General features: G+C 45.1%; 1 protein-coding gene across 1 annotated transcript in view; it reads left to right on the top strand.

Annotated features, from left to right (window-relative positions):
* Positions 1-12,435, top strand: part of CNTNAP2 (contactin associated protein 2) — a 744,578-nt gene that overhangs the window by 294,029 nt on the left and 438,114 nt on the right. The window contains exon 10 of the mRNA XM_056857035.1: positions 10,601-10,720. Coding sequence (XP_056713013.1) covers positions 10,601-10,720 — 120 coding nt within the window. The remainder of the gene's footprint in view (positions 1-10,600; positions 10,721-12,435) is intronic.

Raw genomic sequence — 12,435 nt, 5'->3', positions numbered from 1 at the left:
AGCAACTGAGATGCCCCAAGAGGCAACCCACTGGGGAGGGGAGGGACTTCAATGCCATAGAGTCCAATTGTCAAAGTGGCCATTTTATCCAGGGGAACTGATCTCTGTTGGCTGGAGATCGACTGTAATAGCAGGAGATCTCCAGCTACTACCTGGAAGTTGGCAACCCTAAGCCCATCCACCAGGGTGGACCTCATCTACCTTCCCCTGCTCCCCCCAAAGGAGAAGGGAATAACAGGAGGCTACCAGCTCCTCCGTCTCCAGGCTCTGCTTTCTCATTTTTTCACTCTGGATCACGTGTTAGCCGGGTGTGTGTGTGTGTGCCAAAAGTCTGTGGCCTGGCCTTGGATACCCTGAAGTGAGGCCCACTTGTTGAGACGAGCCAGATATCACAGAGACATGCTATATATTGTGTACACTGTATGATTCAGTGTGACTCCTAAGGATAAATGTGAACAATTGTTCACGAAAACAGACCAACGGTTTCATCTTGGACTCTTCCTAGAAAGATCCTAGTTCAACTGGAGATAGTTTAACAATTGATTGGCATTTTTACTGTATGTGGCCGAACACAGACATCATATTAGAGTCTCTTCCTGACTCTGAAGATCTCTTGTTAACTAGCTCCTAATTGCATACAAATATGGTTTCTAAAGTAGGATCCCCATGATGGGAATGATCTTCAAATCCAATTTGCCCCCAGTATCAATAATGTTTTAAAAACCGTCTTGTAGCAAAATACAAAAATCAAATTTTTAAAAACCCAACTCCAAACACTGGCATGTGGTTAAAGCTTTCTATGTAGGCTGATTTGCTTCCGTATTCAGTCTGAGCTGCCAGTTTTGAAATAGTCTGTGGTTGCTCAATTATAACTTCACCTCCGCATGTCAATCATTCTCTTTACCATCTGCCATGTCAAAGGCACATTCATCTCTATCATTCTAATGACAGCCCCCCCCCCGTTCCTTTTCTTCATCACCACAATAGTAATGGTCTTGTTTCTCAACAACATGATTAAGTCCAAAGTCAATTCAATGGCGCTTTGGCATCTGCCCATCTTTTTTTTTTTTTAATATTTCATGTCTGCCTTTTAATTTGCCGTCTGTTTCCACAGGGCACATTGAATATTGCACCAATAATGGGAATGTTTTATGAGTTTGTAGTACAGAGTACAAAGGAGAGAATGGCGGTGAAATCTTTGGAAGAGGATTAAGGGACGGTACCATGATTCTGAATTTTCAAAACAAGTAACTCGCCGTGCTTCCTGTTTTGTGCAGCCTTGCAGAACAGCCTTTTATTTTCTCATTCACATTAGTAATGTTCACAAGTGGCACATTCCAGACTAAAAAGAGGTGGATTGGGAGGTTGAAGTGGCCAAGGACAAGCCAAGCTTGATCGGGTCTGGATGTGGCAGTGACGGTGGTGCTAGATAGGGATGCCAGACTCCAGGTTGGACCTGGGGATTCCCTTGGAATTACAGCCCATTTCCAGAGTACAGAGATCAATTCCCTGCAAAAAATGGATGTTTTTGGAGGTTGGACTCTATGGCATTGTACCCCACTGAGGTCCCTGTCCTTCCCAGGCTCCATCCCCAAATCTCCAGGAGTTTCCCAACCTGGATAGGACCACCCTAACCCCACACACCCCACTAGTGGCCAGGGGGGACCTGACAACCCTAGTGCTAGAGCAGGTAACTGCTGATGTGACACAGTGATCCCAAAGGCCCTGAGCAGAGCAACCCCTGTGGCAATGATAGATATGTGGGGCTTGGCTCTGCTTGTTCCTGGCAGCCAGGGGCCCTCCAGAGCTGTAGCCACCATGAACTAAGTTAAATGGCCAGTCTTCCCTTAAACCATCTATTGGGGTATTTGCAGCATCATGTTTTCTGTTCATCAATTGGCAAACATCCCATGAATATCCCATGAGATGTGGAAAAATCATATCCCAACAGGTTTATCTGATATATGTGCTCCTGTGGTATATTCTATGGAGTTAAGAGCAGGGGTCCCAAACATGGTGCTTGTGGGCACCATGGCACCTGCCGACAACTTTCCTAGTGCCCACCAAGTGTTGTTAGAAAGTAGGCGGGGCCAGGTTCAGCATTTGCCCCGCAGGGCTTATGATTGGCCACTGGAGATCCAAGTGACTGGCCGGATTCAAATAACACCATATCAGTAGCTGCCACAGTGTTAGTTTCATTGTCTCACACTCCTGTTTTTAAAATTACCCCCTTGGGCTTCCTCTGTGCGTGTGGCTCCACCTCCTGCAGCAGTCATTTTGTGGTTTGCTCCACCTTCTGGGGCAGCCACTTTGTGGCTGCGCCCACCACCCTGTGTCAGAATTCCAAAGATGCCCACAGGCTCAAAAGGGTTAGGGACCCCTGGTTAACAATGTACAACTGGGAACCCATTTCAGGGGCGACTAAGGTTTCGGGGGTTGCACCTGCAGCATGGGATGAAGGATCGGGACCAGCAGGTGGTGTTACTGCAGGGTTACTGGTGTTGGACCACCACAGTCCCCTAGTGTTTGGCCAGGGAGTGCCCCCAGCTCTCTCCAGGACCTCCCCCAGCCTCTGCTGCACTCCCTCGGGGGCCAGGTGGGGGCAGGACCACCCTCTGGCCTCCTTTGCCTAGTGGGAGCAGGGCCACCCTCTGGCCTCCTTTACCTCTCCCCTCCTGTCCCCTCCCCACCGTGGTCTCCCTCCAGCATGCCAGCATGGCGTAGTGGTTAAGAATGGTGGTTTGGAGCAGTGGATTCTAATCTGGAGTATGGGGTTGGTTTCCCCACTCCAACACATAAATCCAGCTGGGTGACCTTGGGCTAGTCTCTTCTTCTTCTTCTTCTGCTTCTGCTTCTGCTTCTGCTTCTGCTTCTTCTCCCCCCCCCCCCAGTGGCCACCTGCCTCCCTGATCACCAGGTCCCCAGCTCTGCCCCCATCACTTCGGCGCACCCTCCTCAGCATCCCGCTCACAGTATTTTAATTTTTATACTACTTTTCCACAGTCGGCCATGGCACAGCAAGCCACTTAGGAAGCAGCTCAGGTAAGCCATTGCTGCGCCATTCCCAGCTGCCGCTCAACTATCCCCTCCCTTAGGATTGGGCTGCCTGTTATAGTGCAAACCTAAGCAGAGCTTACCCTTTTAAGCCCATTGACGTGGATGGATGTAGAAAGGTGTAACTCTGCTTAGGACGACACTGTCATTGTCAGATGAATTAAAAGTATGAGGAGGCATATAAAGAAAACTAACCGTGCATTCCTAAGCCTGAAGGGCGAAAGCCCTTAGGAGGCCAGGAAGGCGCTGTGCCAGCGTTCGGGCTCTCCACACCGGCGTCCGAGCAACTTACACCAGTGTTAGTGGCCCTGGGCATTCCCGGAGAGTTCCGGTGCCGGGCTGGAGAAGGAGCCACCTTTAGGCGGCCTCCTAAGCCCTTTCAGGCCAGGAACGTCCCTTTTTTATTTTTGTGAGATACGCCACCTTTTTAGGTGGCGTATCTCCTGTGCAACCCTATGAAGGGTTGCACGGATTTTTTACGCCGCGGGGAGGTTTCGGGGATGGGGACCTCCTTTGGAGGCAGCGCAGCCGTGCTGCCTCCTATGACTGGCGCAGGCATTCCTCTCAGGAATGCGCTGTGAGACCCTTTCAACGATTTCAAGAAGATTCTAATGCAGTATAAGAGAGAACTGAGCCATATTACTCCAAATATAATGTAAGGTACGCATACATTATGGTTTGCAGTAGAACAACTGCTCCCCTAACATAAAATGGTGTAACACTGATAAAGGGTACCAATTCACCCCATCATACATTGCCTTTTAAATATGTGTGTATGTTTCTCTCTCTCTCTCTCTCTCTCTGTGTATCTCCAACAGAGTTCATGACACATTAATTATTGAGCACATGATACCGTGTTAGAGAGAAAAAATACTTTTAGCCAGAACTGAGACTGAGAGCAGCAATTAAAGCTTTTACGAAGTGTTTCATGTGATAAAAACAAATGAGGTTAATATTCAGGTGCTGATAAAAAGCAGGCATTTTTAAGATTAACATTATTCTAATTAAAATAATTATGCAGCAGTAGGAAACTCTTCGTGCATTTTGTTCAAATTGCTATCCATTTGGTCGATATCAGGATCCCTCTCTTGTGATGAGAAAATTGCCTCATCTTCGAAATGTGACTCTTTGATGTTCTGCACTTTCAGAAATGATCTCGCTAATGGCAGCCGCAGACCATTTCTGCCTGCTTGCGCTACAATACACTGAGTTCTAAAGGACATCTCAAACATAGGGTTAACTCAATTTGCAACTTGAAATATGCCATTTTGATATGCACAGGTTTTTTCTTCCTGGCCAAAGTATTCTTTAGCATCTCTGAGACTTATTGACAAACCATGGTTTGTGCCCACCAAAGTTTGTATTCCAAACCATGGTTTCTGCCCCAGAAATCTTTCTTTCTTTCTTTCTTTCTTTCTTTCTTTCTTTCTTTCTTTCTTTCTTTCTTTCTTTCTTTCTTTCTTTCTTTCCTTCTTTCCTTCTTTCCTTCTTTCCTTCTTTCCTTCTTTCCTTCTTTCTTTCTTTCTTTCTTTCTTTCTTTCTTTCTTTCTTTCTTTCTTTCTTTCTTTCTTTCTTTCTTTCTTCCTTCCTGTTCTTAGACCGAGGTCTTGAATAATAAAGCCATAACACTTAAACAAAACCCATCTTTAAAAACACCTTCCTTCGTCTCTTCTCTGTAGCCTCCCAAAAATGAGCAACAAAATAAGTACGCTGAAGGTCTATGTTTGAGATGTTTGAAGGTCTATGTTTGAGATGTCCTCTAAGAGGAACGGAACGTTTTGCTCCAAAGTTGCTCGAGAAGATGCAGACCATTTGTTAAAACATGGTATAATCCATTTTAGCCTAAGTTGGTATATATAAGGACAGTGCAAAGGGATGTGTACCGAGGAGTCCACTGACTGAAGAGGGCAGGAACACACCTGGTCTGAAAAAGGGATCTTTAGCATACAGCCCAGCAAAACCATTGAAAAAGTGCAATTAAATCTTGAATGCATAAAGATTCTACAACAACCCAAGGCTCTTACTTCCTTGCCCATCTCTCATCGCTTGGCTACTGTCCAAAATGGCTCAGTGTTGCCCTTCTGCCTTAGCTACGCCCTCCCATGTAACAGCATCCCTTGATCAATGTTGGGGGGAGGGGTAAACATTGATGGATGGAACATATGTGCTGTAACAAATAATTTACTTGATTTCCATTTGGCCATTTTCTTTAAGACAAAAGCAGCAATAGAGGTGTGGAGGGAGAAAAGGCTGTGGCCAACCTGAAGATGGGAGGACAGTTTTGGGAATTGCTCTAGTGTTTTCTTTTTTCTCTTTCTGCTTACTCTAGTCTCCCTTCTCTGTGGTCAGGCAGTCTCCAAGTGCCCAATGACATCTCAAGCCATGATTTAATGAACAACGTATAATGGGAAAACGTGGTTTTCCCCCCTAAACTGGCTTGCAAACCCACTTCAAACTGTTGTTTGAAATTCTGGTTTGGGGTCCACTCTCAAACTGATCTGATGGCTTGGCCAAACCATGGTTTGTGAGCTACAGTTTCTATTTACATCTGAACCATGCTGTTGCATAGAAATGTCAGAACCCACAATTCACAATTGCTTTCTTTTTCTCTGCTTATATATATTCCACAGAGAATCAATTTTATGCAACTGACAAAAGCTTATGCTTCAGTAAATCTATTCCTTAAGAGTCCGTGTTTTGTTTTTGTTACATTAGTATGAGTCTGCAGCATAGGTACACCCCTGGATGGTTGGTAGATAAACAATGTTATTGTTGGTTAATTCTTTCGGACTGGTCTTCAGATATATTTTTTGGTTCTTATAGTGTCAGGAAGGCTGTTGTATGGATCCAGCTAACAGCCCCAGGGTATCTCCTTGAGCCTTTTATCTTTTCCCTTTGTGTATGTGGTTCTGTTGAGAAATAATCCCAGAAGACATTGGCACAACTCCCAACTTTTTGTAGGGGCATTTTGGGATGTCTGAGAGAGGTGTCTGCTCCTTTTTCACTGATCTATCAACTTTGTGCCAAACATTTTTTTTCATTTTCTCTCTTTCTCTGTCTCTTCTTCACTTTTGGAGGTGCAGCTCTTTGTGTCTCAATTTAGGGTGGGCATTGGGTGATTGGAAACTGACGTTCACCATGGTGACAGGTTAGCAGGTTTGCAGCTAGTTATTAGAGAGGAAAACAGTGTTTCTGTCATGCGCTTCTAAAAATGCAAACTCTAAAATGTAAGCTGCTCTGAGCTGCAGGAGACAGAGTACAATATGATTTCCTCGCTTTTTTGACTTTGAAAAGTAGAGCTTTGTTTTGGAACTGAAAAGGATATTTGCTTGCAGTTGTTTGCTTGAGAGCTGGAGTGGCGTACTGGTTAGAGATTTGAATCGCTTATGCATGTCCCTGGTTTGTCCCTCTCTTGTCTCACACTTTTATATCCCGAGATTGGAAAACCTCATACTTGGTGTTGCTTGTAGTTAAGAAAGTCCTGGACAGTCTCTTGAGCACAGCAAAATCACAAGAAGAAATCAGGAAGTGCCTGAGTCCCCGCCCCTTGAAATGCTGCATTGGCATTGGCAGCAGTGCTTACTCTGACAAAAATGTCACCCTCCCCCCTTCCCTTTCCCTCCTCCCCCCATGAGTGGCCATTTCACCACCCAAGATGGAGTACAGAATTGTATCCACAAGAGTAGAATGTACACATGCTGCTGAAACTGACTAGAATCCCTGTGAACCTCACAAAAGGAACGAGGGGCCGGGGGGCTCCACAGTTGAACATGCAATGACTTGAACAGAAGGGCAAGTTCGCCGTTCGGCGCTGTGAATTGCACAAAAGGAAAGGGGGGAAACTCTCCGCGTTTGGACACACACTGCTGAAGATCACTAAAATAAAAGCCTCCTTCTCTGTGCCCCCCCGCCGCAGTTTTTTACTTTTTTTCCCTGCCGCTCTGATGGAATACCGATATATCATCATATCATCCAAAATACTATTAAAAATCGCAAAGAGAGCCAGCGGAGCCTAAGATTGTGCATTCGCTTGTGCGAATGGGTGAGGGGGCACAGAGAAGAAACCAACCATCTCCGTCCGGGGGCACTGCGGAGGGAATGGCTGAAGGCTGGCTGAAGGATGAGTTGGAGGAGGGGTAGGAGAATGGGGGCATGTTGTGACATAGGAATACCGACCCATGGCTGAACTATGCACCTACTCACACTCGTGATACGCTCAGAAGTAAATTTATGTTCAGGATAAAGCAGGAATTGGAAAACCCAGGGAAATTGCGGTATGGAAGCAAGCTGAGCCTGAGGGAAGGGAATACCATGCATAATCCCTGCAGAGAATCGGGACATTCGCAGGAGAATCGCAAGGCAAACCAGCCATGCATAACCAACCTTGGACTAGGACCTGAGACAACTGACGTTGCAATCCCAGCTGTGCCATGGAGGTTTTCTGGATGACCTTGGGCCCAACATAATCTTTCAGCCTGACCTCCCTCACCAGGTTGTTGTTGTGAGAATGGAGTGGAGGAGGGGAGAATGACGTGATAAGCAGCTTTGGGTCCCCATGAGCGAGAAAAGTGGTATATAACTTTTTTACCAAGAGTTGTAAAAAAAGAGAGTGCAATTTTGATCAGGGGTGTCAAAGGCCTTTTATCCAGGGCTGTTTCCCCGTGGTCACCCCTGCCAACTGCATCAGGGCTTACTTTTGATTATGCATATTTTTTCCCTCCTGTCAGAGGTTGCCTTGCTCTCCCTGCACGTTTTGCCCGTGTTTTCCAGATGCTGTTTTAGCCAAAATCTGGGAAATGCGGGCAAAATGCGCAGGGGGAGTGAGGCAACCTCTGACAGGCAGAAAAGGCATGCATAATCAAAAGGAAGCCCGAAGCAGTCAGCAAGGATGACTGCAGGGAAATTTCCCTGCCTTAAAGGCCAAATATAAGGCCCAACAGCCCTTTGAGAGCTGTTATCCGGCCTGCGAGCCAGCCGAGGCAGCCCCCCTCCCCTACTCTTGATCTGGGCTGGCGAGGCATGGCCTGGCCCGACCAAGTGACATTTAAGTCATATCCAACCCTCATAACAATTGAGGTAGTTTGAATGGCCTGAAACAAGTTTCAACTCTTCTCCAGTTCTTACAATGAGATTTACAAGAAAAGATTATCATGGCCATGGACCAAACTAAAGGTTGCAGCTGCTTTAAATGAAATAATTGACAGCTTGATCAAAATGCATTGGTAGGAAAGCATTCTTTCTGGGCGCTAGTAACAGGCGATGCTAAGTCTATTCTACAATTCATCAGAATCTGATTCAAGGTGAGAAGAAACAAATCACAAGACACTGGCATAGACGCTGAATCTAAGGCCAATGATTTAAAAATGTAACTATTATTTGCAAATGGAAAAGAAAGCAATCATTTAGTACCCATCTCCTTTTTTTAAAAAAGCCCTGAAGTGTAGGAAGCGTTTACTCCTCTCCCTAGATAAGAAGCTTCCTTCATCATCTGTGATGCTCCATATAGTCTGCCTCTCATGCAATTTCCAAAGTAGATCATCCCATTCAGACACTGAGAGTCCCCTTTCCATCATACAGAAGAAAAGTGGAAAATCTCCCCAAGTAACATTTGCGTATTATAGTGCCATTTATCTGAATGTCAGGCTAAATCCTAGCTCTTTTCCATTGTGAATGGAAGAAACAAAAACCTGAATTTTTGAATTGTCTTCTCTTAGAAGGCAATCATATGGGAGTCCTCTGTGCAAGAGCCATTCATTGGGATAATTGAAAGTGGTGTAATTAATAAGCATTTATTAATTATTATTTTTTGCATTGTTGAAGCGGTTTGTAAACTATCATAATGTTTAGTCTACAAATTGGTTCAGACAGGCATGGAGCTGGGGGAAGGAACACCCAGGGCAGGGGGGGGAGGGTGTATACCAATACGCATGTGTGTGCCTGCACACCCACGCTGGAGCCAGGCTCAGGAGGCCCCGGGGCAGAGAGAAATACACCCGGTAGGGCATGTGGCAGCTGCACCTGCAGACAGAAAGCAAGGGAGGGCAGCAGGGGTAGGAGCTGAGGGTGGTGGCCGGCGCGCACACCAGCCAGGCTGTGGGTGGGCCGCTGCACCCATGCCACAGCATGGCGGTGTTCCTTCTCCCCATACCAGGACTCCCCATGCCCGCATTGGCACCCACCCTCTCCTTGTGCCCGGGGCAAGTGCGCCTGCCAGACCCCCCCCCCCCAGATCCAGTCCTGGGTTCAGACGAGACAGTGGCTAGGTGTTCCAATATAGCAGATTGTATAATCACCTTGAAACCTTCTTGCCAGAATTATTCACCAAGACATTTGGATCCCTTCCCCCACCTCTCAAAATATATAGTCTCATAGTATGGTTTGTGCAGAATTCCACAGGTGTAGAAGTCATCCTGTATCACTATACCTAAAAATAAAGACAGTCCTCCTTCTGCCATTCATGAAAGCAACAAAACCCGACCTCCTACAGACAAGGTAGTGGTCTCTACGTACTTGGGGGGACTCCCCATATACAAAGAAAAATGCTGTGTAAATTGACCAAAAGAACAAAAATGCACACAAACACTGACTTAGTGAGGACTAACAGAGCGATCCTAAGGGGGGGGGGAGTTGGTGCAGGTCTGGGGACGGTGCAGCCACGCTGCCTCCTGAGCAACCAAAAAATGTAAAATATAATTTTAAGAAAACCCTGTGAAACTCCAAAATAGCTTCCAAATTAAAACAAACAACCAAAACTGAGAATACATTTGGAAAACTCTTGTCTCAGTGAGTTCGTGGTTTAACTTTCTTGTAGTTCAGCTGTTTTGTTTTCTTTAGATATATTTTACATTTCTATTCCAGTTCAGAAATGTAGACAAATTTTCCATTACAGTGAAAGCGTGTATCACTTCTGCAATTTCTGGTTGAGTTGTTTGTGCTACTGTTGCAGCGTTCACTGAATTCTGTACATGCTTGCATGCCTTTTCTTGGTTTCTTTCTAAATTTGCATAGTGCTACGAGTATGCATTCAGATATTTCCAATCCAAAACAGTGCCTGAAATTACCGGCTCCATTTTTGGATCAGAAATGCCCAAAATGAAGCAATGGCCTCGAAAATTTCAAGATCCCGGAAATTGATTTCCCCAAATTGTCCAGGTTATTTTGGCTTGTTTTCAATGCACTCTGGAGACCAGGTCTACTTCCATTGTTTTCAGAGGGCTGTAGTACTGGCCTCGAAGTCCAGCGCCCAGGTCTGCTTCCTCTAGTTTCTATGGGCAGTAAATCTGGCTTTCGGAGGGAGGCTGATTTTCAGATTTTCACAAATCTGAAAAATGTACCCAAAACAGATTTCAGAAGAGCACTGGTACTCCTGACATTTTGGTGGAAATGGAGATCATGCCCTTTCTGTAATAGCGAAACCAAAATAAAAAAAAATATATTGAGGTGCACACCCTAACGCAGCATTGTAATTTTGTCTGTGATTGTGATGTTTTTTTTTCATTTTGTTGTTATAATTTATTTACCTGTGTTATTGATTTGTTTATTCCAGCTATTTATGAACTCTCCTGTGAAGCATATAAACACTTGGGGAAAGCGTCAGGTTCCTACTGGGTAGATCCAGATGGCAGTGGTACCCTGGGACCTTTGAAGGTTTACTGCAATATGACAGGTAACTACTCTGAAACTAGCATTCTCTTTCCCCCTGTATAGCATTGCTCCTTTTCTGTGTTTATGTAGTCCATGATACAGCAAAGCATAGTATGTTAGGAAACCTGGATTCAAATCCCTGTTCAAGCTATGACGCTCATCGGGTGACCTTGAACCAATCACTGTCTTCCACTTTAACCGCCCTCAGGCAAGTCACTGCGACAAAGATTAAAAGGACATAAGTCTGACAACAGAAACCACAACATTCAGGAACCAGCGGGGAACATTTTAACCTTCCAGAACATTCCGTTACTAATTTACGAGTAGCAGTTCTCTTACAAAGGGGTTTCAAAGGGAGGTTAGAAAGAGATACTGCTGAATTACAACAAATAATGAAGCTCAAAACAATGCATTATTTTGGATTGAACAGAGATCTGGGATTCCTGTCTCATTACCAATGCTAATTTCTCCACGGCTACTACCCCTCTGCTTATCACGCCTAAGCCAATCATGCCTGCTACTCTTTTTTGGCATTTACGTTGCTATTGTGTGTCTAATTCACTCTTTTCCACTTAAGGATAGATAGGCTCACATTCTAGCTGTGAAGAACAGAATCTTGTTAGTCTTTCAGGTGCCACTGGACTCTTGCTCTTTTCTACTGCTACTGACAGACTAACACGTCTAACCATCGTGATCTGTCTCCCTCATGCAGTTATTGCAAAAGTAAAGTGGACACTACCTTGTGCTCCTCAGAGAAAGGGTGGGAGAAAATAGCCAAAGGACCTGCTCAGCGAGAAATAACAAGGCTTTTCCATCAGTCTGCTAGAGACAACTGCTGCTTGTTTCCTAGAACACATGAAGCTGCCTTAGTCCATCAAAGTCAGTATTGTCTACTGTATTGACTCTCAGTCCATCAAAGTCAGTATTGTCTACTCAGACGGGCAGCAGCTCTCCAGGGTCTCATGCAGAGGTCTTTCACATCACTTACTCGCCTAGTCCCTTTAACTGGAGATGCCGAGGATTGAACCTGGGACCTTCCGCATGCCAAGCAGATGCTCTGCCACTGAGCCACAGCCCTTCCTCCTCCAGCCAACATTTCTGCAGCTTGACAACAGAGGCAGAGACAGCGACACTCCTTCCAGTAACCTACTAGAATTAGATTTCACGGCGCGTGATTTTGGTGGCGGCTTTAGTGTCACTTGTGCATATGTGCTTTTCCCCAAAGACAAATGTGAAGTATAAATATGAAAATTGATATAAACATGGATGAAATCATTGAAAGAGATGTGTGAGCTTCAATAACCACTGCGTGATTAAGCTTTTAAAAAAAAGAAGGAAGAAGAAACAATTCATCTCATATGTCAAGGCAGTGTTCTTTGATTACCCAAATAACAGGGAAAACACAGCTTCACAGAAATCCCACCATATGGAATCGCAAGTTCTGTAATTAGTACTGATATTCATAAGACTGGGAAATCTAAGAAAAAGAGAACTTGCAAAACAAAATACAGAAGGCTGCACAACTTTAAAACAAAATAGCATCCAGTGACTGATATTTAGAATTTTCTTTTTGCCTTCAGGTCACAGCTGACTTATGGCAACCCTGTAGGTAGGGTTGCCAGGTCCCTCTTTGCCACTGGTGGGAGGTTTTTGGGGCAGAGCCTGAGGAGGGAGGGGTTTGGGGAGATGAGGGACTTCAATGCCATAGAGTCAAATTGCCAAAGCAGACATTTTTTC

Source organism: Euleptes europaea, chromosome 11 (assembly GCF_029931775.1).
Source record: "Euleptes europaea isolate rEulEur1 chromosome 11, rEulEur1.hap1, whole genome shotgun sequence".
NCBI lineage: Eukaryota > Metazoa > Chordata > Lepidosauria > Squamata > Sphaerodactylidae > Euleptes > Euleptes europaea.
Note: the sequence above shows the minus strand (reverse complement) of the source record. Positions and strands in the feature narration are given on the sequence as shown.